Source organism: Diceros bicornis, chromosome 16 (assembly GCF_020826845.1).
Source record: "Diceros bicornis minor isolate mBicDic1 chromosome 16, mDicBic1.mat.cur, whole genome shotgun sequence".
NCBI lineage: Eukaryota > Metazoa > Chordata > Mammalia > Perissodactyla > Rhinocerotidae > Diceros > Diceros bicornis.
In genome coordinates this window covers 38,754,808-38,779,989 of record NC_080755.1, presented here as the reverse complement: position 1 = coordinate 38,779,989, position 25,182 = coordinate 38,754,808, and the positions used below count along the sequence as shown (strand labels likewise).

Here is a 25,182-nt window from a genome sequence, read left to right as displayed (position 1 = left end):
GGTTTGCTCAGCTATACATCTGGTGCCATCACCAAGTATAAGAAAGGAATAAGGAGTCTAGCACATCTAAATGTAAGCAATACATACTTATGTATGTGACTGTTAATATACACCATAGCTATAAAAGGCATATATGACTTTTAAACAGAATTTACACAAAAGTGAGTTGTGAGTATAATTTATTCATATTCTTACATAGAAATTTGTTATACAGACAATAGGAAAGAATACAAGTACTCCCCAAGAAAACTAATAAAATACTCACTTAATTTTAGGATAATATTTAGTAACAAAAATGGTTTGAGAAAGTTAATGTTATTTAAATTAATGTACAAAGCTTTAAAATGTTCCTATTTATAAGGCTGTGTGAGCACAGGGGAAGAAGGTATGTAATTAGCACATGGGAGCTCCATTCTGAAGATCAACTTGGAGACATTTTAGAGGCCTCAGGTTCACTCAACCATGGCCCAGCTTCTTCACTTCTGGTTCTCTTTGGTTATGCTTGTTTTTTTTCTGTCCCCCCGCCCAACTCTTATTTCGCAAATTCCCTAACAAGGGAGATTTCAGTTCAAACACTGAAAATTTAGTTTTTTCACAGGAATATACATGACTCTATGACAGTTGCAAATTCCTGGTTTCAAAAGGCTTTGGTCACAGGGTTTTTCAATTGGAGCAATGTTTGTTTTCAAAAGGAAGAAGTGAACTTCTCCCTAAAATATGTGTAGGTTGACTTCCCTTCTTCTGTTAGTCATTCAGCAAACTGTATATTTTGCACTGAGCACTGCAAACCCAAAGAGGAAAAAAACCTTTAGAGTTCCACAGGTTCACTTTCTGAATCCTCCAAAATACTGAATTGATACATCCCGAAGTGGATGGTAATGACCATAACCTTCCACCGCCATCTTCAGCACGTTTAGTTATAGAATCTTTATAGGACTGATAACTTTTAAATTAAAAAAAAAAAGAAAAACAAGAGAACCCTGTATCTGTATTTCTTTTTGGTGATATTTTTCAAATATCATTGGTTTCTGAGCGAGAATATTGTGAGTGTGTAGTAAATAATGAATTTTTTTTTAAGTAAGAAAATCAGCAACTTCTAAGTACCCAGGAACACTCTGACCTTAACTTTCAGTCTTTACAACATATAAGACATGTTCAAATGAACTGAAAATGTGACCTTAAAGGGCCCTTGGATGTTGCTGACTTGATTCTATGCATTCGTGGCATTTACAAAGTCAACTTAGGACTTAAAGTAAAAATAATCTTGCTTAGTATTTTATAAAAATGTAACTTTTCTTTAATATCCAGGAACTAGTGAAGCCAGGATCTTCTCTTATTTTATCTCATTGAAAACAAATCCATTCTAATAAGAAAAAAATAATAAATTATACCTAAAAAGTCCTTTGTAATCTCCAAGAAAAGTGACAGTACAGAATAATTTTGACTGAAAAAATCCCTTTTTCCCTCCTGCAGCTCTGTCAGCCTGAGAAAAACCAACCATCTAGTGTAAGAGAATGCCCCACACACAACAGACAGCATCAAGGCCATTCTGCTGAGGAGCTGGGGAATGAGCTCAGTGATCAGCCCGCAGCCCTGTGATGTTGACCACAGCTGTAATGTGTAACTTGCATTGATTTTTCACAAGCCCAACTGCTTATCGGAGAATTTTGAGTTGACTTTGATTTTGTGACCTTGAATTCCATTCACTTAAGGCTTGATTGGTTTATAGAGCTTAATTTTTAATACTGTGAATATCACGTAGCCAACAAAACACCAAGAATATTAATAAATATTAATAATTAGTTCCAGTCTCACTTCCTCTCTCTGTTGGAGCACTTTGACTTTATAAATATGTTACAGTCTTAGCACCAACGCCCCACTAGGGTTTAAAATTCCATAGCCAGGGCACATCATCTGGATGTGTCTATCACATCTTTGGGGATGTTCCTGGAGTCTAAAAGAAAAATACAAAATTAGCATAAGAACAGATCACCAATGGGTTAGAACGAAAGTTGTTACTAGTGAAAAACAAGTTTTCTGACACCCTGGAAGTCAACTGGGGCAGTTCATTGGAAATGACTTGTGACCATAGCTGTGGATGGAGGTGCTGTCACAAAGGGCTTTGAACCATCTTTTTCTTGGCTTGCAGGTAGAAGATGCGGTTTTCTTCAGGATAAGTGGCTTTACTGAGGGGCATCTTGTAGATGTTGGGGTTTTTCGTGGTCAGCAAGAGGAACAATAGTGTGGCCAAACAGAAGGGCCAGGTACCAGATGGCAATCCAACCTGGGAAGAATAGACAAGCCACACATTTCTTTGAGATCCCATCAGAAAACTAATGCACACAAAGCACTACCCTTCCCTCTAATCTCATTCAGCTCAGGGGGATGAGTCACTGGACTATTGTTCTGGACTTGGCTTCTGTCCATGGAGACTGAGTCTAAGATCTCAGGGCATTTAGCAGTTGAAATGTTATCATTTGTTCCTTAGAGTGGTCAGTTAGATCTCTGTCTTGTATATCTTTCCCTCTTTCTCATACATTCAGACTTCCTACACCAGATGTACATACAGAGATGATACTTAGCAAACTACCAATAGCATCACATTCACTAGGCCTTCTTTGCCTAGTTCAGCCTGCAGTGACCTCTCTCTCCTTGACTGCCATCCAGACTAGGTCTTGGACTTCACTTGCTTTACTTCTTTTCATTCCATCTCCCAAATAGACTCTAAGCTCCTTGAGGGTAAGTCCTTCTGTGCTGTCCATGGCAACTCATGCAATTCTGTGCATATATCATGCACTTGGTTAGGTCTGGCCCTATGCATGGACTCTCTGGGGTGTGATGGTACCCAAACCTGACTGCACATCAGAATCATGGGGAGGGGTTAAAAAAAACACAGATGCCCAAGCACCATACAAGATCCACTCCATCAGAAATGCAAAGGAACAGGGCCTAAAGGTCTGTATCTTTCAAAATCTCCCTAGCTGACTCTGTTGTGCAGCCTGCCCAATTCTGGTCCATGGACTGATGCCTGTGAACCTTTGTTGGGATGCAAAGGGCCCCACAATGCTCTAATGGACTTCCCATCATGCCCGTGATGGGGTTTTGACTTTCTACCAGAGAGATATTGTGCCTTCCAGATAAACTCTCTATGCGGCTGCTGAGAGGGCTAGATATTGTCCTGACTCATTAGCAGCCATGACCACGTTGACATGGATTGAGCTATCAGAAACTGGCCCTACATCACCTGCAATGGTGGGTGAGGAAGAGAGAAAAAAGTGCAGGGTACTGGGAGGTGGGGGATCCTGGAACAGTCAGGGGACACTGGGCTCCTCAGGAGAGGGGAAGGAGAAGGTCAAAGGGTAGGACAGTGCTGAAAAGGAAGGAGAAAGAGTGGCAGGAGGCACTTAATGGGCAATGATTTTGCCTATTAAATAATTCAACCAGGACATGGGTCTGAATAAGTCTTCTTGATGACTGACTGGGGATTTAAAAAAAGACAAAGGGTATGAAAAATTATTGACTTGATTAAGAAAAAAATCGGAGTCTTTAGCCAATTATCCTTTTCCTCCCTTTCCTGATTTCTCAACTACTACATAATCCTGGCTTTCTGTTTAATAGAAGATATTCTAAAGTCAACGTCTCTCTCTTTTTTTTTTTTAAGTCAACTTCTTGACACTCAGAGTTAGACTGTGAACTTCATAATATGTTATGCAACCTAAGTTTCAATTCTTAAAATCAAGGAATCAGAAATTCTTAACAAGCCTGGTGATTGTAGTTTGGACTAAAATTTACTACAATGCTGGAAGGTGAGTGAGGACAGGCAGGTCCAGGAGATGGGAAAGTAGTGGCTATCACAGTCATGGATCCTGCCATGGGGCCCTACCCAGGTAGACTTCAGGAGGGTTTCCATATCATTGAAAACTGATCAATCATGCTGATGATAAAAGCGAGATTAAAGCAAACTCACCACAGCCATCAGGTTTGACATGCTGCTTCCGAGGTAGGCAGTGAACAGGGCTACAAAAAAAGGAGAAAGAACAATGGTACATTTCTCATCACAGGAAAGACTGCTTTCCGGTATAAATCCCCTGGAATGGAAGCTTTGACGTTTTGGCAGCTAGGCTAGTACGCTGGTTATAAGTATGAGCTTAGAGTCAGCAGCTCTGGGTTCAAATCTGGACTCCACCACTTATGAGCTTGGTGGCCTCCATTCTAAGCCTCCATTTCCTCACCTGTACAATGCAGATAATAGGAGTATCTCTCTCATGGGGTTGGTGTGAGCATGAATGGAGATAATGCTTGTGCTTAGCACACAGTAAGTACTCAATAAAGGTAGCTTTTCCGTGGTTACTATTTTGTTGCTGTTATTGCTCATACTTAAAGCCTTCCATTTCAAATAAATTTCCCTGTTATTTTATCCAAGCTTAGTTGAATTAAAATGAAAATTATGAATGTTTCTTGAGATAGCACAGTTTCCATACAATCTCACTGCATCTAGGATTCTCATATCACTGGTTAGAATTCACAGTTACAAAAAATCATGGTATAAAAAAATAAGAAGGTAGTAACTCAGAGATCAGCAGAAACTGAACACAAACTTGAGATTCCTCCCGACGATAACATTTTTCCAAATACCATTAAGGTTGGTGTACAGGTCCATGTAGAAACATGATATATATATATATATTTTTTTTGGCGAGGAAGATCAGCCCTGAGCTAACACCCATGCCAATCCTCCTCTTTTTTCCAAGGAAGACTGGCCCTGAGCTAACATCCCTGCCCATCTTCCTCCACTTTATATGGGAGGCCGCCACCGCATGGCCCGACAAGCACTGCATCAGTGCGCGCTCAGGATCCGAACCCGGGCCGCCAGCAGCGGAGTGCGTGCACTTAACCGCTACGCCACGGGTGCTGGCCCCCTTTATTTTTTGTGAGAAAGATCAGCACTGAGCTAACATCTGACGCCAATCCTCCTCTTTTTGTTGAGGAAGACCGGCCCTGAGCTAACATCTGTGCCCATCTTCCTCCACTCCACGTAGGACGCCGCCACAGCATGGCTCTACAAGCAGTGCATCGGTGCGCGCCTGGGATCCGAACTGGTGAACCCCGGGCCACCGCAGCAGAACACGCGCACCCAACAACTTGTGCCTTCGGGCCGGCCCCTAAACATGCTATGTTTTCATTTACTTTGAGCATGAATCTTAGAGTGGTTAATTTGAGTGTATGTGTGACATTCAACGTAAAACAATGAAAACAAAGATCTCAACTAGCAAATCATCAATTCTTCCATTCTGCTTGAAGAGTGAGCTCAAGGAGGCTCAGGGAAGCCCTTAGGTTTCACAGAGGCAGGCTGAAGAATGGTCTCCATATAATGGCCACACAGCCACTTGGGCCACCAGCACTATTAGACACACTCACCATCTAAGTCTTCATGTACAAATGAGAAATTGCATCAGCTACGTTGGGGGGCGGGACAGGAAGCAGTGGGAGGGACTCTGTGATCCTCATTTAATTTGCTATAGACTTTTGTCCTTTTATCAATATTTTGTCTTTATATTCTGGTATTTTTTGTTCAACGGTATACCTAATTCTTTCATATCTGAATTGTCTCATGCTAGCAGGAAAGGTTTGTCTTCGGAAACAGTCCTGGCTTCAAATCCCAGCTCTGCCATTCTGTTTGTTTTATAACAAATCACTGAACTTCTTGGAATCTAGTTTCATTGTCTGTATAAAGGCAATCTGAAGACATGCTTTACAGGGAAATGATGTATCTTAACTAAAATCATGTATTTCCACAAACAGCAGCTGTAAACTCATCCCTGTCACCGTGGGATTGAGATATTGCTCTGAGCAGAAGGGTGCAATGGCTTGGGTTGGAAGAATTTCTCTGCTTGGGTTTGCTAATTTCATTTATTTTTTCCATTTCATTCATTCATTAATTCATTCAACAAATATTCACTGGCTCTTGGCTAAGCACCAGGGACACTGTGTCCCTGCTTTCTTGAGTACCAGCTATTCTTACAACACTTCTCCTGAGTACATGAGACGTTATTGCCATTTCTCTCCTTTTAATACCTATTGTACTTCTAAGGCATGCTTTTGGCACTCAAGTCTCATATTGTTATGCTGTTTTGAAGTGATCTCCAATTCCAAGTTCCTTTTCTCTCCCTAGCAGGAGTGTCACATGATCTAATAGTAGTTGCCCATCAATTAAGACTTGCTGAGTCGGACTGAGAAAGCCTCACACTAGAGGTGGAATTCTGCCCACCCCAGCTTGTAGGTGATGACCCTCCCAGTGTGCTGGGTAGCTGAGGGAAAGCAAAGGCCTTTAAGTGCTAAAGGGAAGACTGGATTTCAGCTCTTCATAGACAATGTCCTTCCCAACAGACCACCATCTGTGAGTTCTACTATGATAACCCAACCATGAAAAAAACACACAAAATGTGTTTACAGTTTGCACTGATAAAATGAAAATGAAGAATTCTCTGGATATGCAGTTTCTGGTTGAAAGGCAGGGAAGGTAGCATTGCCAGGTTCTATCAGAGTTTCCCAAGTCTTCTTTCTGATAAAGCCATTTGGACTAACGGAAGAGCAGCTCTGTAATAAATGTCTGTTATTTATTTACTTTGGCTGAGAAGGTTGGGTCTTTTGACTGGCAGTGTCAGGGTGATGTGAGCAAGCTGAAACTTGCTGTGGCATTTTACATGTGAGATTTTCTTTATGAGAGGGGCTGGAGGTCTGTCTCAAAACTTTATGTCCAAAGATGAAAAAGACTGATAGTAACAGGTACTCTCACACACTATTGGTGGCAGGGAAAATTGGTATGGCCTTGGTGCGGGTGAATTTGGCATCTACTGAAACTAAAATTGGCAGAGCTGGAATTTTGGCACCAGCGTCTGGGCTCTTAACTAATTCAATATGCTGCCTTAACCATTATGCTATACTGGTAAAGAAAATCTGATCCTTCCAAAGGAAGGGAGGCATGCTAGGCAGAATAATGGCTCCCAAAGATATCCATGTCCTAATCCATAGAACCTGTGAATATGTCACCTTACATGGCAAAAGGGACTTTGCCATTGTGATTAAGTTAAATATCTTGAGATGGGAAGATTATCTTGGATTATCCAAGTGGACCCAATGTAATCACAGGATCCTTATGAGAGGGAGACAAAAAAGTTATATCTAAGGAGTAGGATGGACTATTTTAACTTTCTGCTTTATACTTTTCTTTATTGATTGAATTTTTGTTCTGTTTTGTACAATAAACCTATATGACTTCTATAATAAAGAAAGTAAGTAAGATATTCCTGCTTTGGGGAAACACATCTGTAAACATCTTTGGCTTCATCCTTCTCCATGGTCTGTCAAGACCTCATCAACAACTCTTGTGACCAAAATAGTTTCTGCTTGATCTTTAAGGATGTACTCAGGCTGTCCCCATGCTGGTCCAGACCACTCTATCTGCCAGCTAGAATTCCTCCTTTCAATTTTTTGGGACTGATAGAAAAGCCACCTTCTCCAGGAGCTACTTCTTGATGATTCTGAACTGTAAAGTTCCTCCAGAGAATTTTGTGCTGTACATGTCTCCTCGTTCTGCTAGAAACATCATATGGTCTCCTGTGGGCTCTCTTTCTTACTCACCTCACTTCTGCCCTCCACTATATCACTGTCTGTATACAGGAATGGCATGGAATCTAAAGCTTCTAAACCCCCAGCTCTTCCTAGTACTGTCTGGGTTGCATCATGAGGATTTAATACGAATTTGCTGCTATCGTCAACACAAAGGTATGCACACTAAATAAAGGTTTGAAACCTCAAACCAATCTCTGAATAAAGATAGAAGGTTGTAGGATAAAAGATTCTAATCTAGCTGAACTCAAGTGGCCACACAATCTGTCCATAACCTTCTCCTGTGCCCTAAGCTTGTGAACAAATATAGGAGAATGAGCAAAAGTTTTTGACAGGGGCCTTAGGTGAAACAGCCCCGCAACTATAAAGAAATTGACAAAATGACATGTAAATGGCAATACAACTGCAACTGCGTTTTGTTAACCTTGCTACAGCATCGGAAAAGCAAAGTTGAATGAGGCCTTAGAAATCTTTAGTCCCATGCTACTTCCTGCCCAATACAGGAAATCCTTTTAAATCCTGCCTGAGATGTAGTCCGCCATTTTAATAACGGTTTAGATACCTTGGATTGATTAATCTGGTGATAAACTGACCCTAATCACTACATTAGAAATAATTTTTGCACATTCCACTATTCCTTTGCTCCTTTGTCCCCCAGGCAGTGTCATTCCTTTCACTCTAGCACATTATCTTAAATACTTTTACTTGTATTGAATTAGGGATGCCAGAGGCTGTGGGTGAATAAGCTTTCCCTTACAATGGCCTGAGAAATCCACTAGCTTTTCAAATCCAAATCACTTGAAGTCTGTTTTCACCTAATGGCATGAATGCTACCAAAGGAAGCAGAGGAGTGTGGCAGGTGTAATTCTGCAGGTTGTTAGCAAATGTGAATTCTGGGTTTGTGCTGACCCCTAACTGACTGGATGCCTGTCAGCACATCACTTTACCCCTTTGGCCTCAGTACCCCAACAGTAAAATGAGAAGGATGGAGCGGAGATCTCCAGAACCCCTTCTACCTCTGACAGGCTGAGTCTGGCTAGAATACGAGGATTTAAGGAAAGGATTAATACAGCAGTTATCAAAATGTGGTCCCCAGAGCAACACCATCAGTACCATGTGGCACCTTGTTAGAAATGCAAACTCCTCCACCCACCTCCAACAATGAATCAGGAACTAGGGATGGGCCCATTGAGAATGGCTAGATGAATGTGATTCTCAAAGGGCCACAGATAATCCCCCCCGATTCAGCCAGGGAAATGGCTCTGTGTTTAGCATGAGTTATTTCCTCTTAGTTTCTTGTATGAAGTATGAAGAACATAGGACAAGTCAAATTTCTATCCCCCAAGATATACATATTGTAAAATGAATTAATACAACTCAACAGGCTCTCCTGTCTTCACAGTAACCAATGAGGTAGGCAGAGGAGACTTGACTCTTCCCAGAGAGGGGATGTCACTTGTCCTGGTCACACACTTAGATACCAGGGGTCACAAACTAGAACCCCAACCCTAGTTTCTCACACTGTCCTTCTTTACTGTTTGCCCTTGATTGTTATCTCATAATCGTGAGCAACCTTCCCCTCAGATGCACGGGATACTCACCGCAGGCAAGAGCCAGGAGGTGGGTTTGCCAGGTGAGCGCCATGAACATTCCTCCAATTGCGATGCAGGCCAGAGAGCTGTTCAAACCCCAGAGTCCATCGTAGATGTCCCCAAATGGAGCCGAAAGACTGAGTCCTATTAGGAAAGACAGGAGGGGTCGGAGCTGCAGACTAAAGGCAGGATGCTCCGTAAGGAGTCTGGCGATGGAGGAGGCATCCAAGAACTCCCATTGGTCCCTTAGAAGCAGAACCCTCAAGAAAGGTCTGGAGTATAGAAGATGTCTGAGACAATGCATGGGATGGAGGAGATGTTCAATATCTGGTAATGAGTCTTATGCTTACCTGCTACTACCCCCACCAACGATCCGATCGCAGCGTGCAGGCACATGAGTGGGGAGGAAAGTAGGAGGGCACATAGGAAAATGCCCCCTGTCCATGGATTATCACAGCCATATATCTGACCAACACCCACAGGCAGGGATTTCAATAACTGCAAAAACAATTTAGAAAATGAGGTCATTAAAATAACTGAACAGAAACCCACAGGACACCCACAAACACATACAACGTGATTTTAGATTTACTGTATCTTATCTTTCAAGATCAGTGTTACTAATTTTTCAAATTCTCTCTTTCTATCTAACTACAGAAAAAAATCTCAGTCATTCTGCTTTATCCGTAGAGATACACCCGCCCTTCCCTGGTGCATACTGATCATGCCTTCTCAAAACTCTCCCTTCACTCACTGGCTCTACTGCTTGCACTGACACTTGGCCTTGGTCGCTGATGAGCTCCCACTGTCACTGCCCCCTACTGTGAGGATCTGCCATGCCTCCCAGAGAGGATGGCAGGGACTATAGCTTACACTTCTATTGTTTTCAACTGTCTGTCAGTGCTGATGCCAATACATCAACACACTCCTATGGTTAACAGAAATATTATTATTACTCCTATGCAATTTGGTTGTTAATACTGAAGCCAGAGACCTGAAGCCAGGTTATCTTACACACAATTCGGAAATAATTATTGGCAAGTTCATAAATCAGGACTATATTTATACTTCTGTTGTTAACAAGAACATGTATTAATTTATAGGATATCCTCAGCTTATCCTAGTTATTGATAAATGTCAGTCAGTCCTCAAAACACAAAATACATGTAAATGTCACAATTCTATTTTCTGGCTGAGGCCTGAATTCAGCTAATGTGTTCACAGAATGGCAGTTCTCAGAAAGGTACAGAGTTTGACTCAAGCTAATAAATGATAATTATTTATAACAACAATTCTGGTAGAGCCAGGATAGGCATAAATAGCCATGTTAGTTCCATTTTGACCAAGGCTATTTATTGAAAGATGCCTTCCTCACCTCCCATCTTGCTCCTTCCACCTTCTCTAGGTACATGTGTACCTTCTGGCAAGGACCTTCGAGAGGCAGTCACTCTGATAGAGGGAGGCCCAGCTTGGGCACGAGGGACTGTCCTCTCTCTTCTTGCATTAGGCTGGATCTAATGCTGGCTTCCAAACACTGGTTTGGTCCTTGCTCACCAGACGGGACCATGCTGTGAGTTTGATTCTACTCTAGGGTGGGCCCTAAAGTCTTCCAGCCTGTGGTGGATCTTCATGTGCATACAAGAAATATTTCCTGTTTCTTCTAGACCAAGGACATAGGCAAAGACTGCATTGGCTTTTATCTTAGAACTGGACACAAGGACTACCCCTCAGGTAGCCAGGGAGGTGGGGAGCTGGGTGAGATGGGAAATAAGTATGCTGATGATGGGGTGGTAGTTCAAAGTGAGGAGAAGGAGAAGACCCCCACGTCCCCAGATCAGCACTGACCAATAGAACTTTCCATGATGGTGGAATATTCTACATCTGTGCTGTTCACCAGAAATGTGACTAGTGAGGCTAAGAAACTGGATTTTAAATTTTATTTAATTTCAATTAATTTACCTTTAAGTTAAAATAGCCATGTGGGGCCAATAGCTAGTGTATTGGACAGTGCAGTTTTAGATCAATTAATACTATTCTATAGTATTATAAAATAGTATATTATATATACTATTATTAGTATTAGTATATTATATATACTATTATTATACTATATATACTATTATATAAATAGTATATATATGTATACATATATATACGCACACACATATATATATACCATAATGTTATTTTTCATGGGTAGTTCTAATAAATCTTTGCTTTTTCTTCTGAGTTATTTCCAAATGCTCCCATTCGTCTTCTGGACACGAAGCTAAAGAAAAGGCTCCTCACAATCTTGGGTCACTCAGAGAAGAGGGTGGTAACAGGTGTTTCATAACCTGACGGTGGGAAAGCCAGTCTTTTGCACGTTATAAAAGGTAAGGTTTCTTTGATTTTCTTCTGATATCAAGCGGTCTCTTGTTTTTAATAATCAAGAAAACTTAAACAGACTTATTAAATAAACACCAACAGGAAGAGCTGGAATTCGATTTGGTTTTTAAGAATGAGTGCTCTCTCTACGCATATCTGTAAAATGATACATAGTACACATCCCACTATAGTGGTTCTCAAACTCTGGCGCACATCACTATTGCTTGGGGAGCTTGTTAATACAGGTTCCCAGAAATGTGACTAGTATAATCCCAGAGATTATAATTTAGGGAGTCTGAGATGGAGCTGTATTGGTATTTAAAAAACAATGATTCTCATGCCTACCAAAGCTTGAGAACTCTGAATTATTGTACACATTCTATGAGATCTACCATAAGAAAAAGCAGAATGAGAGGTTCTGTAATGGGACGTAAGAGTAAGCAGCCAGTTCTTTTGATTGGAGGAGGTAAGTTTTGGAGGATTTAACCCCAGGCTGGAGGCTCCTACCTCAAGGGCTGGCCCCGTCACACCCACCCAAACAAGCGCCAAGTTTGAAATAGAGTGTTTGATTTCCAATGGAGCTTTACTCTGGAGTTAGTACTGCAGATTTCAGGAAAAGTTAGCTTTGACCAAATAGTCATTTAAGAAATCCCTTAGAGCCCAAAGCTTTGGCCTAGAACAAATGCTTTAGATGGCAAGATGAAGGCAGCAAGGCCACCCTCAGACTGAGTCTCTATAAGGCTCTGACACCCATGAACAATTCACCAGGAGGACACTGGGCATCTTCCAGAGCCAGGAGGAATGTGAGAAGATAATGCCTCTTACCTGCAGGGCACTGAGGTCAGACCAGGTGACATTGGCAACTGAGGTTACAGGTGTGAACAATTTGCTTGGGAAGAACAAATTGTAATGTCCTGTGGCTGAAAGATACATTGACAACGCCATGTTGAAGGGCAGGGTGAAGACAGGGAGGTCCCATTTGTGGAACACAGAGCTCAGTGCACTTGAGAAAATTGGGCTAAAAACAACAACAGAACAGAATGGAAGAATATGCATGAGACAAGCCAGGTTGACAAACTGAATTTCTATACTATGAAAGGGCTTTATTTCATCAGCAAATATGTCCCTCAAATTCTGTGTTGGTGAACTTTTCACAGAATAAACGAAGCAAAACAACAACAACAAAAAAACCCAAAAAGCAACCTGGGATAAACTGTGTCATAGAATAATTCTTACATAAAGTCAAAAATCAACTCTTACATTATTTGGCTTTTAAAAAATTATACCCTGCGGTTGCTCACAATGAGTTATATATCTAGGGTTTAAAAATATTTTTGAAGTATTTAAGATATATGAAATAAAATACTAACAACACAGTTAAAGTGTTCTGTGTAACCTACTTGATCATATGTCCCTCCTTCCCCACCAGAGGCAACCACAATCTTGAACTTGTATATCATCTCCACGAGTCTTTAGTATATCTAATTTTGGAAAAGAGAAACAATTGTCCAAGGGAGGATGCAGGTGATGTGGGCTGGAGGAAACAGATCTTAAGTGCAGGGAGGCAGAGTTTTAAGTGTTGAGCAGTTGATGAACTGTGTGACCTTGGGAAAGTTACCACTCCTCAGTTTCCTTGTCTATAAACTGGGGGATTGGATTAGATGGTCTCTGGGTCCCTTTTGTGCTCTCACTTGTTGACCCAATCAAGGAGCCATCATTTTACCATCAGACCTCCAGATTTCCTGGATTGTAGGAGGGGCTGTGGGGAGCACCTGTAGGTGATACCTCCTGCCCTTGAGCCTTTTCTTAAGAACAGGTTGGAAGTTACTTCCTGCGAAGGTTGGCTCTACCGCAGGTTCTCCTCCACACACTTGTGGGAGCAGCCAGGGTGGGTGGCCCTCCCGCAGACACTGTCCACAGTGGGCTGTTTTTCTAATTTGTGTGGATATTAGTACTTTATATTCTAAACATGCTATTTAGAAGGAAATGTTTGCTTCCAAAAAAAGGATTTAAGATAGTGTCAATGTAGAAACTAGTTTGAAGGATTTAGGGTAAAAAAATAAAATGAGTTGAATGCAGTAAAGAATTTTTTTGAAGGGGTGGGGCAGGTGGGTAAGAGGAGTTCGTATAGGCACAGTGGTTCTCAAAGTGGGGTCTTTGAGTCAGCCACATCATCATCACCTGGGAACGTGTTAGAAATGCACATTTCAGGTCCCACTCCAGATAGACTGAGTCAGAAACCCTGCAGAGGGGAGCAGTAGTCTGCTTTAACAAGCCCTGCAGGTGATTCTGATGGTGCACAAGTGTGAGGACCACTGATATAGGGACTGGTTCTCAACTTTTGTTGCACTTTCGAACCCCTTGGGAGCCTTTAAAACTCCCAATGCCCAGGCAACACCCCAGACCAAATGCATCAGAATCTTGGGTGGTGACATGGGTATGGAGGACCACATGCATCAGTGTGTTTTAATGCTTCCTGTTTCCAATAGACATAACCTGAATCTAAGTTTTAAGAAATTATTTATTTTTCTAAAAATTGTGTTATATACATAACGTAAAATTTACCCTTTTAACCATTTGAAAGTGTGCGGTTCAGTGGCATTAAGTACATTCACATTGTTGTACAACCATCACCACCATCCATTCATGGAACATTTTTCATGTTGCAAAACTAAAACTCTGTACCCATTAAACAATAACTCCCCATACCCTTCTCCCCGCTACAAATTTTTTTTTTTTAAGAGCATTTTGAAAACCAGGTACAACTTACCAAGTCATGGACATAGCACATACAGGGAATAACAGCCACCAGAAATAGTTTCCCTTGTCTGAAAAGACTGCTATGAGTACTCCCACCAGGGTGGCATTGTAGCCCTGGAGCCCCGCCGCAATTGCTGACCTGCGGGCAAGAGCACAGCACGGACATTTCCCAGGTGGACATTGGCTAGATTTGCACATGAATGACACTTGCAACTTCCAGATCATACTCACATTAGAAAATGAGATTATATTTAGAAATCTATTTCAAAGTCTATAGAAGCCAAATACTAATAAAAACATGAAAAAACAAAATACGCATAGATAAAATACAAATATGCATACAGAACAACCCCCTCCAGAGGCATTATAGCTAAAGATAGAATTCTAAATTCTAAAGATAGAATTACGGCATCTAGTAGAGGAAAGAAAAATCAGCAAGGCAACCTGTTCTGCTTCCTTTTAGCCTTCCTTCCTTTACTTAGCCTTCGGGAAGTTATTATTTCTTTTAACTCTTTAAGGGCCTCTCACTTGAACAGAATTTTTAGCATCATGAAACTGTTTCCTAAGTCTGATTTCTTGGTGAGAGATATAAGATTCTTGAAATGTAAATGCACATTCTTAGTGTCTGTGACCTTATAAACACTAATCTTCCAACTTAGCATATATTTTCATTTTCCTGTGCTTCCATTTTGTTGTCTTCAAATATACATTTCCAAGTTATTACAAAGAAAAACAATTACTTTTCTTTTACTTGGCAAAGTATTCCATGTAATTAGGTGCATATCTAACACTTAATTCTTTCTTGGGTCTCTTTTTGCTCCTCAGCATTTAACCTCACTTCTAAAAGTTGTCCAAAGGGTAAGTTTGTACTCCTTGGTACAAATGGCCAAAATGGTTCCCATTTCATAATTGGGAACTAGAAGCGCCAAGTGACTTCTGCAGAATGAATTCTACATATATGAATCACTTATATTCATTTGGGCAAGAATATTAGGGTGGGACTCCCTGTTTAAAAGTCCTTTGTCTCCCTTAAATAATCCTTTGGGACATGTGGGAGGTGACACAATTTGTATTGGTTTAACTCAGGAAGTGATAATGCCCTCCACAAATTGGGACTATATATGATGACACATGATGAGTGAAGAACTATGCAAAGATTCGTCCTCTCAACAACTGACTTGCAGATTTAATGCCTGGGTTTGATCTACAAATAATTAATGGCAACATCTACAAGTTGTGGAATGTCACAGTTAAAGCAATAGGGAGATACGTATTCACTTAAAACAGAGAATTGCCATTTTAACAGTCCTTTAGGACCAAAGAAAGTAAAAGAGATTTGAAAACTAACACATGTAAATACGACTTGTCTTTTAAAAAATACTGATAAGGCAAATGGGTCAACTTTCACTGGAGTAAAACAGTGAAGGGATATTCAATATAGCACAATCCTGGACCACACCTTCAAAGTGGAAAGACTGTTTCTTGATACATTGGAATAGGGTTTAAGCAAGATACAAAATCACCCTCTACATAGAACATATCAGGCTCCTTGGACCTGATGGGAAAGTGGAGCATTTCCTGACTATCTCCTTGAGAAGCTCCTTAGGCAATTTACAGTAAGAGTTACAAGAACTTAGTTGTATAATGACCATTCACTGGGGATTCTGCATTGATCCTGGACACCTAGAAGACCGGCAGGCTCCCTGAAGGAACTGGTTAGTCAGGAGCTAACTAGTCCCCTGATGGGAGCCAGCTCATCACTTCTTCAACGGAAATTGATATTTAATTTATAAAATACATGCTATTTTTAACCTAACACATATTTTAGAAGACAGACTAACACTTCTTAAGTCAGGACTTGCTAACTGGGAATTTGTGGTTATTCAGCTCTCTGGAAGCTGACCTGACCTTTGCACTGTCTATGAAGAATGATTTGCTAAACTAAGCATGGAAACAAGATACAATGAGATTAGTGGGATTTTTAAGCCTCTAAGATGTTTCATGAACTCATATGTGCTTTTGCCCAAACAAACAAAATGCTGATGATAGATAATTGATTAATCATTAAAGAAGATCCCTTTAGAACCTCTCCTGGGAATTACTTGTAGCTTAGTTTTGGTTACCATGTACTGCTGTGAGAATCTGGTAGCAGTCAGACTGGCCACTTATTCAGATACCATGAATAAGAGGCCACAAATGATTCCCTGACCTCTAACTAAAGACAATTATAAAGAGTTCTATGGAATAAAGGCTGTTTCTCCGGAGAAGCGTGGGGCTTTATCTCTGCTGCCCACACTCACTGGTTGGCTCCTGTGTTCTCAGAAGCGAGAGAAACAGGCCTGGATGGACATGCCTACCTGTCCTGACCCAGCAACAGGGCCGTCAGGGTGGAGACCACCGTTCCCACACAGCCATTGAGAGCCCACCAGGGGTTCTGGACCAGGAGTCCCACCACAATCAGGATTCCGCTGATGGGGTTGCTGACGAACACCACTTGGGATATGCCCCTAAGAACCCAGTCAATGAACTGGAGTACCCAGGGTTTGTCTGGAAGAGATGAGATGGGCAGAGGTAAGGAAGTGGCAAGGCAAATGGTGCTCCTTCCCAAGTCCAGGCCCCCGCTGAGCAAAATCATCAAAATCCTGTCTGATGAAGGTACAGATTATTTTTGATATTCCTTGCAGCTTTTTCTCTCTGAATGCTTTGCCCCTTTAGTGGCACCGGATCCTGAAAGCATCCAATTTCTTTACTCTCAACCCACACGGCCCATACTAGAACTTCAGCTCCAGAAAGCATCGAATGCACTTATTTACCATGTTCAGAGGTTCAGATGCTTAAGCCAAAGGAATGAATTACCAATAGTAAAATTTCAGTTTTTAAGTACTGAAATTACAGGATGGAACCAGGTGTCTTCCTCTGATATGAGGAGGGCTCTGGCCCTAACCACTATCTGCATAAAAATAATTTTAAGAGGACTGCATGTCCTTTATTTTCCGACAAATAAAATTTTCCAGAAAATAAAAAGTTAAAAAATGGAGAGGGAAGAGATAGATAAAAGGTAGGGGAATATAACTAAAGATATGAGTAGAAGAGCCAGCAAACCATTTCCCTCAAAGCCACTTCTCCCATCTCTCCAAGGGATGGAAGCATAAATACCTTTAAGCCATTTGGCAAATTCTCTCATATCACCGGTGACATAGCGAAGCACTTTGGGGAAGCACCTGCTCCCTTGACGTGGTGAAACCTGGTTTTCACCTTCATCCACTTTAATCATAGTGGGGCTGTTCTCTATGGCTGTCTCGTCCTCTGATTCCTTGAGGAAAGAACAGAGTTCATAAACACTGTAATACAGGACATTCCAGACTGGTCAGCATTGGGCTTGGTCACAGTAGCCACAGAGGATAGGTTTAAAGGCACTTCATCTGGACCATGACATCCCATGAGACTAAGAGACCACATTTTCCTCTTGAAATAATGCCACAGAGATTATTACCCAAATCCAAATGCCCTACTACTTTTGTCCTCACTGTCTTTACTGCTACCACGAGAAGGTTCTGGTTTTCAATTTCATAAAGTTCAGTTTCTAGTCCAAAAAACATTTATTGAGCACCAAATCCTGCACTCAAAGAGCTCGGTCTAGTGGAAAAGACTGAAAACCAGTTAATTTCAACATAAGAGTCAAATAATAATATAGAAAGAGCTAAGATCAAGTGCTTAAGCTTCACGCCGTCAATTCTAGGAGCCAGACATCAGGTTACGAAATGGCCTGCTCACTAACGCGGACCAATCAGCTACTTTCCAAGTCAAGCAGCCTTTCGAAATTAAAATTTTATTTTACAGTAAAAGGTTTTATTTTTAAAAATTTGAAAGGAAAGAAAAATTTTAAAAAGTTTGTGTCAACACAGCCTCATACACACTCGCCAAGCTTGTATGTGTAAAAATACAAATTTCAAAAACAGGCAAGAGTAATATTCCACAAATATACAGAAACTGGAAAAGGTGGAAGTGGACAAAGCTGTTGAAAACCAAAGAGTTGTGATCCAAGAATTGCGTGATACAAGAAGGTACAGGGCATAATTATAGTAAGCATGCCTTGGGAAAATGCTAACAATAGAACCGTGACTTGTGTTCACTATGAGACTCTTCACTTCTCATGATGAGTATGCAATAGGAGAGTACCGACATCACCAAAATGTGGTACCCTGGAGACAAAAATGAAGGTTGCATGGCGCTGACAGTAGATACAAAAGAAGACCAATGACGTAATCCTAGAGGTAGGCAAAGGGAGAAAGACGATGGCAAAACCACCTTGAGTGTGCAAGAAAAGCCAAGAGTACAGCCAGGTAAGTGTGAGGTAGGGGAACAAACTGTCAGACCCCAGAAGGCATAATTCTGCAACGTTGAAGCTGCAGGCACATAAGACATGACCAAGGAAATACCCAAAGCTCTTGAAGATTAACCAGCTCGTCTTCTCCTTACGCACAGGCTGAGAGTAAGGAGTTCTCATGGCTATTTTTGGCCCCATCATTATTCCATTTAACAGAGTCAACAAATAGCTATTAACAGACAATAAAGTTATGTCTTATTTTTTTTTTTTTCGAACCTTGACTCTAGTTTTGGCTGCCATTAATCCCAGTATGGAAATCACTGTGGGTAACTGATTTTTTAATTGGGTAACAATTACACTTCAATTGTATTATTTCACTGCCCAACTAACCATCCTGCTTTTAAACAATGGCAAACCATTAATCATTACACTAAGTAGAAGCTATTTATGCAATACACTCTAGACGAAGCTCATTTTATCTTGGCAAAATAGTGTTAGACACCAGAATTTGTGCAGCTTCCAATGAACCTTTAAAATTCTTTGTTTTTTTTTTTTTAGGTTTTTAAAATAACATTTATTTTTTAAAAGTTAACATGTTTATAATAGGAAACTGAAAAACACAAAAGCAAATAACCAAGTTATCGCTAATCACAAGCAGTTTATAGTTTGATCTGTCCTTCTAGGTCCTGTGTGTTTATCTACACAACTAAGCATCCATTTTTAAGTAATTAAGATTGCAGTTACATATCAGACTTTTTCAAACATCATGAATATTTACCATTTCAATGTCCCAAAGCTATATGAGTATTTTGATAACCAACAATACACTACACCAACTCAATCTGAAAGAAAAACAATGTAATCTTGCCTTTCTTGGAGACAAAAATGGCAATAGGCCTCTAGATAAAGATATTGGCAGAGTTATGATTAAAATACTGCATTCTCTTAACGTTCAATTAAAAATGAGACAAATGCACAGCAACGAAAGCACCCGATTACTGCATTCTACAGATGGAAAAAAAAAAAGAGACATCAAGCAACAGAGTACACAAAATATAATACTTTTAAGAGAATTTGATATCTGATCTATACTATCAAAATATTAGCAAGGAGGTAAATTTCCATTGAATTACTTAACAACATGTTCCTGTAGTACAGCCAAAAGAGATCACACACATCTATGGTTATCATCAAAATATAAATATGAACACATCTGCATACATCCCTCCCCCTGTACTTCCTTCAGGCCCTCTGCTGCCAACCTAATGAACTAGTCCTGACGTACATGTCTCAGAGAAGGTTTAACAATTCCATGTCCAAGATGCTTCTTTTCTATCAATTATAACAAAAAGATATTTACAAATTGGTTAATTCACTAGCCCTACTTTTTATCATACAGTGTCACCTCAGGACATCTAAAAAGCTTAGATGTTGCAAAACGAAGAATGAACCTTGTCCACAACAAACACAGGTACTTTACAAAAATGCACATATAGACCTATGATTATAACCTAAAACTGTCTTCTAGATGTGGAGATACCAGCAAAGAGCCCTTCCCTCCATCCTTTCTCGTCTCCCTCCTCCACCATTTCAATTATTAAGTATAGGACCACATCTAATTCCAAGAGGTGGATTAACAAAGACACTCCCAGAAGACAGTCCTTCCTAAAAACTAACAAAAGAGCATTTATAAAAGGATTATTTTACTACTTCTATTTTTTATATTCCTTGGGCATTAGGACTTGTTTATCCTTTAATACACTGCAATATTAACTAAAATGCATATATAGAACAATGGTTAGACAATCTGAACTTGTCTAAAGACTCATGGGCACAGAACTCTTCTCTCAGCACTTCCTCCCCTGCCCCTCTCCTCACCACCCAGTGATCGGTCAGCATACTCTCCAAAGCATCAAGTTTAACAAACCCATTCCAAAAATACAACCATTCCTATAATTAACTGAAAAAATACTTAAAGGATATTACTTTAACTCTACTTTTAACATATGTTGTGCACTTTTAAAAACCTAGAAAGACTAGATGTTTCAAATAAGGATTTAAGTTGTCCACTAGACATACAGTAGAATTGAATAAACTGCATACAAAGGCTATAATCTGAAAGTGTCTTCTAAATAGGAACATCTGGCCTAGAACCCTCCCCGTCTCATCTCTATTAATCCAGTGACAAGTATAATAAGCATTTGTAATGCTTAGAGAGGATTTCCATAATTTCACTTCCTCAAGCTGTTTTCAGAACAATCTTTCCTATTAATTTTAACACAAAGTGTACACAATATTTGCTTTCTAATTTTATTTTTGTCATACACTGGCAAACTCTTTAACATCTAGAAGGACTAGATGTTGTAAATTAGGACGTTTGCCCTTTATATACACTATATACACAGCTAAGTAAAACAAAACGCACAGATATACCGGACTACAGTTAATCCCTGCCTAACTATAAACCTATTGGTATAAAGCCCTTTGCACTTTCTTCTCCTTCTTCCCCGAACCAGCACAAATATAATAACGTGTACTGCTCTGAGAGGTGGTTTATCATTTTGATCATTCCATTCCATTCCATTTCTAAGACAATATTTCAAATGAATTTAACAAAAGGGTACCTACAAAATGTGTTATTTGACTACTTCTACTTTTAACATACTTTGTGCACTTCTAAACATCGAGAAAGACTAGATATTTCATATAAGAACTTGTCCACTATGTACACAGCATGGTTAAATAAAATTGCACATACATAACAGTGGTTATAATCTGAGGTGTCTTCTAAATATAACCATTTTGGCCTGAACCATTCCCTCCCTCATCTCCTTCTCTCCACCACCAATCCCGTGGACAAGTATAGGTGTGTGTAATGCTTAGAGGTGGTTGAAATTCATATCCAAAAGCCGTTTGCAGAAGGCAAGCTTTCCTATGAATCTCAATACAAAGTGTACAAATTGTGCTAATTTTACTAACTACTTAGTAAAAAACTGACAACCTCTTTTAACATCTAGAGACTAGATATTGCAAAATTAGGACTCATTAGTCCATTATATACACAGCAAAGTAAAACAGAATGCAGGAACATAAGGGACAATGGTTAATCTTGCCTCACTATAAACTTACTGGCATAGAGCTCTTTGCACTTCCTTCTCCCTTGAACCAGTGCACAAACACAGTGTGTACTGTTCAAAGAGGTGGTTTGGTCATTTCCTCCAAAATAAACAACAATATTTCATATGAATTTTAACAAAAAGATATTTACAAAATGTCTTTTTACTACCTCTACTTTTAACATATATCAGACACTTCAGAACATCTAGAAAGATTAAATATTTCAAAAAAATACCTAGCATTGTCAACTATACATACAGTAGTGAGGAATAAAATGCACACAGAAAACAATGGTTATAATGTGAAAACGTCTTCTAGATATGACCAGGCAGGCGTAGAACCTTCTTTTCTTCCTCCTCAAGGTCTTCTACTCTATGTCCTCTAACCCACTGAATGAATGTGCACATGTGTCTCCTGATGTTGCTGCTAGTGGTGGTCTAACAATTGCATTTCAAAAAGTCATTTCCAGAAGCCATTTATTTTCTACGATTATTTTAAAAAACAAATGAGCATTTGCAAGACGTGATTTTTTGACTCTATCATACGTTGGCAACCTCTTTACATCTAGAAACAGTTTTCTTTTGAAAGGTTGAGGGGCAAGTTGAGAGCAGCTTTTTCATATTATACACACAGGCCTTCTATAAAGTGCCAATAAATCTTCCCAAAGGGGGGTGGGCACTTCCTATTGGCCACATGGGGTATGTTTTTCTACCATTTATATCTTCCAATATCAAGGTCTGGTGAAGGCGATGGCCCGCTAAATGTTCCACCTATCATAGGCTGGGGCTCTTCTCACCTTCAGGCTTCATTAAGGCCTTTTTCCGGACGAGGGGAGACCTCGTCCAGTTGGGACAAAGCGGTCGTCCCACGCCCTGGATCTGTGTGGCTCTAAGGCCTAAGGGCGGCTGACCTTGCGTCCACGTAGACCCGCCTTCTCGGGCCCTCCAAGGCCCTAACGGCCCTCTTTGGTGGCCGCCACTCTTCTCGCCCCACCCCGCTTGACGCCCAAAAGCGTCACATCCTCCGTGGCTCGGTGGGGGCTCCGCCCAGGCCCCACAAGGTTGGGCCCGGAGACCAGGCGGTTGGTAGTGTCTGGCCTGCGTGAGGCCGCCGCCATTAGGCCGCGGAGGTGCGGATGGAGGGAGAGGTTCACCGCTGCTTCAAGGTCTGGGCCCGGCCTGTAGGCAGCACAGCCAAGGCTCTAAGTCTCTGCAGGACAGAGCCCGTGGCCTGTCCCCTGACTCCCAGCTCACCCACTGGCCCGCCGCCGGACCACCTGGAGGGCCCTGGAAGAGAAGGCCCGTCTCTGCTTCTCACTGTGTTCTTTGCTGGAATTAAGAAATTCTTAAATTGAAAACTGCTGGAGGTCAGGAACCAAAGTTAAGTCCATATGGAGCTCAGCTGGCCCATAGTTAAACTGAATTATTAAGCAATTATGAAAAATTGCCTTTTATTTCATTATCTAAGTGATGGCTATCATTAATTTTCAGATATCTCCCTCTTTAAATCTCATAGCTGAAAATATTGCTTTGTGGGTTCCTTCCTCAGCTACAGTGACCCATTTTCAAAGCCATACAAACTTATGAGAGGCATCAGGCTTCAGCCCAGGTGACAGCAAGCGACTCAGATAAATACAATTGCCTTGAGTTTCTATAACTGAGTAGGTCAAGTCCTACAGAGGCAGCATGTAATGAAAGCATTAAAGTGGCATTTTCCATCAACTACAGAAACAATTAGGTATATGGGTTATTCTAGAGTGAACAAATTCACGTTCTCAAAATCTCCAGCATTTATTTATTTTAGAGCGTTTTAAATACGTCATCACCTCAGAGATTTTGGAGATACAGATATGAAACCTGATAATATAACTGGCCAGACATGATTGAGAACCTGAATGGCCAGAGTTCCCTGCTGAGTCACCCAATATTAAAGAAAAATTGAAGTATTTTTGTCTGAATCCACAGCCCAACATATAGAAGGCTTATTGCAATTTGTTTCTCCAATATCCACATATGAGTTGTAGGACTACCAGATCCTAGAGAGAGGGGTCTTCTCATGTGTTGAGAAGACCTTTACTGCTGTCGCTGACCCCCCAGGAGCCATTTATTCTGAACTGCTGAGCCCTTCAAAGCTCGGGGAGCCGTGACTACTTGCTCCAGAACTCAGACATGAGAACCGCTTCTGAGGAACCCGTAACTTAAAGTTGTAGTTTACCCTAGAGTTTTATCAGACTAGACTATTTGCATTTCTTTAGGGAACTTATAAGAATCTAGACATCCTAACCGGGACTGCAAAGCTATGGGGCAGGGACCTTCTACTGATGCTCAAACTTCTCAAACTCATTAAATTACAACTAAGAAGACAGGACAATAAAATAAAACGAAGAAACTCTAATAAAATAGAAGCAGGATGCATTAAAAAGCCCAGACCACGTTCTCCTAGCCTTTCCATGGTTGTCAAAACTCTGCAGCTCAACAGTCCAGCATCTAAACCAAGATGAGTGCCTTATGATTTTCTGGACCCAGAGCCTTGTGCATCCAGCTCAGCCCAAGCTGCATGGCTCAGCAGAGGTTGAGCACCCCTAATCTCAGGCTCTACTCAGAAAAGACACACCACAGCTGGGAGCTCAGGCCACGAGGTTCCCGAGACAGAGGCTGCAGGAAGGAAGCATACCTGTTCTGGTGGCCCATGGGCCAGGGTCAAGCTTAGCCGGGCGAAGCCTCCACGCGCTGCCTCAACAGCTTTATTTCCAAAAGGGTCTGTCCAAAGAGGACCAGGAGGGGCATCATCAGCGCCGCCAATCAAAGACCGTCCATTCATCCTTCCTTTCTCTCCATACACGACCAAGGGCAGAAATACGTGACTCAGCAGGACGCGTGCCCTGGCTCTGATGAGGGCATGAAATGCAAGATGGAGGGATGCAGGAGAGCACCCTCTGGGTTCCTGGGGAGAGGAGATGTGGCCCCTCTAACAGAGAAGACAGTCTTCTCCATCAGCAAAGAGCTCCATCAGCAAAGAGGGACAACCAGCTGATTACACACGTTGAATGTTCGTTTTACTTTTCTTAAAACAAAACAAAACAAAAATGGAGGCAAATCATCCTGCACTGAGACCAACGCACAGATTTTGTTCTGCTGCATTTCTCCACTAGTAGGAGGTTGACAGATCTGAAGCCTGTTCCAGAGGAGGGATGGGCTTCAGGCTTGCTCTGAAATGCTTCAGGCAAACTGTTAGGGCTCCATCCTGGGGACCAACATTAACGCAACAATTTCCTTCAGCTTTGTTCTTTACAAATGCGAGAAGAAGAAGGTATGGTGTGGGCTCTATTTTCTGCAATAAGAAACTAGCCACACTTTTAATGCACAGCAGAAACCCAGTCTAAGAGACTGC

The 25,182-nt window shown here is 41.0% G+C and overlaps 1 protein-coding gene across 1 annotated transcript; it reads right to left on the bottom strand.

Annotated features, from left to right (window-relative positions):
* Positions 1 to 252: 252 nt before the first annotated feature.
* SLC14A1 (solute carrier family 14 member 1 (Kidd blood group)) lies at positions 253 to 24,627 on the bottom strand. Its single transcript, XM_058556567.1, has 9 exons — positions 24,466 to 24,627; positions 17,505 to 17,661; positions 16,706 to 16,895; positions 14,359 to 14,487; positions 12,414 to 12,606; positions 9,572 to 9,719; positions 9,231 to 9,365; positions 3,968 to 4,017; positions 253 to 2,284 (listed from the first exon to the last, which is right to left on the bottom strand). The coding sequence occupies exons 1-9, from the start codon at positions 24,610 to 24,612 to the stop codon at positions 2,111 to 2,113; spliced, it is 1,323 nt and encodes a 440-aa protein (XP_058412550.1). The 5' UTR covers positions 24,613 to 24,627; the 3' UTR covers positions 253 to 2,110.
* Between the last annotated feature and the right edge of the window lie 555 nt (positions 24,628 to 25,182).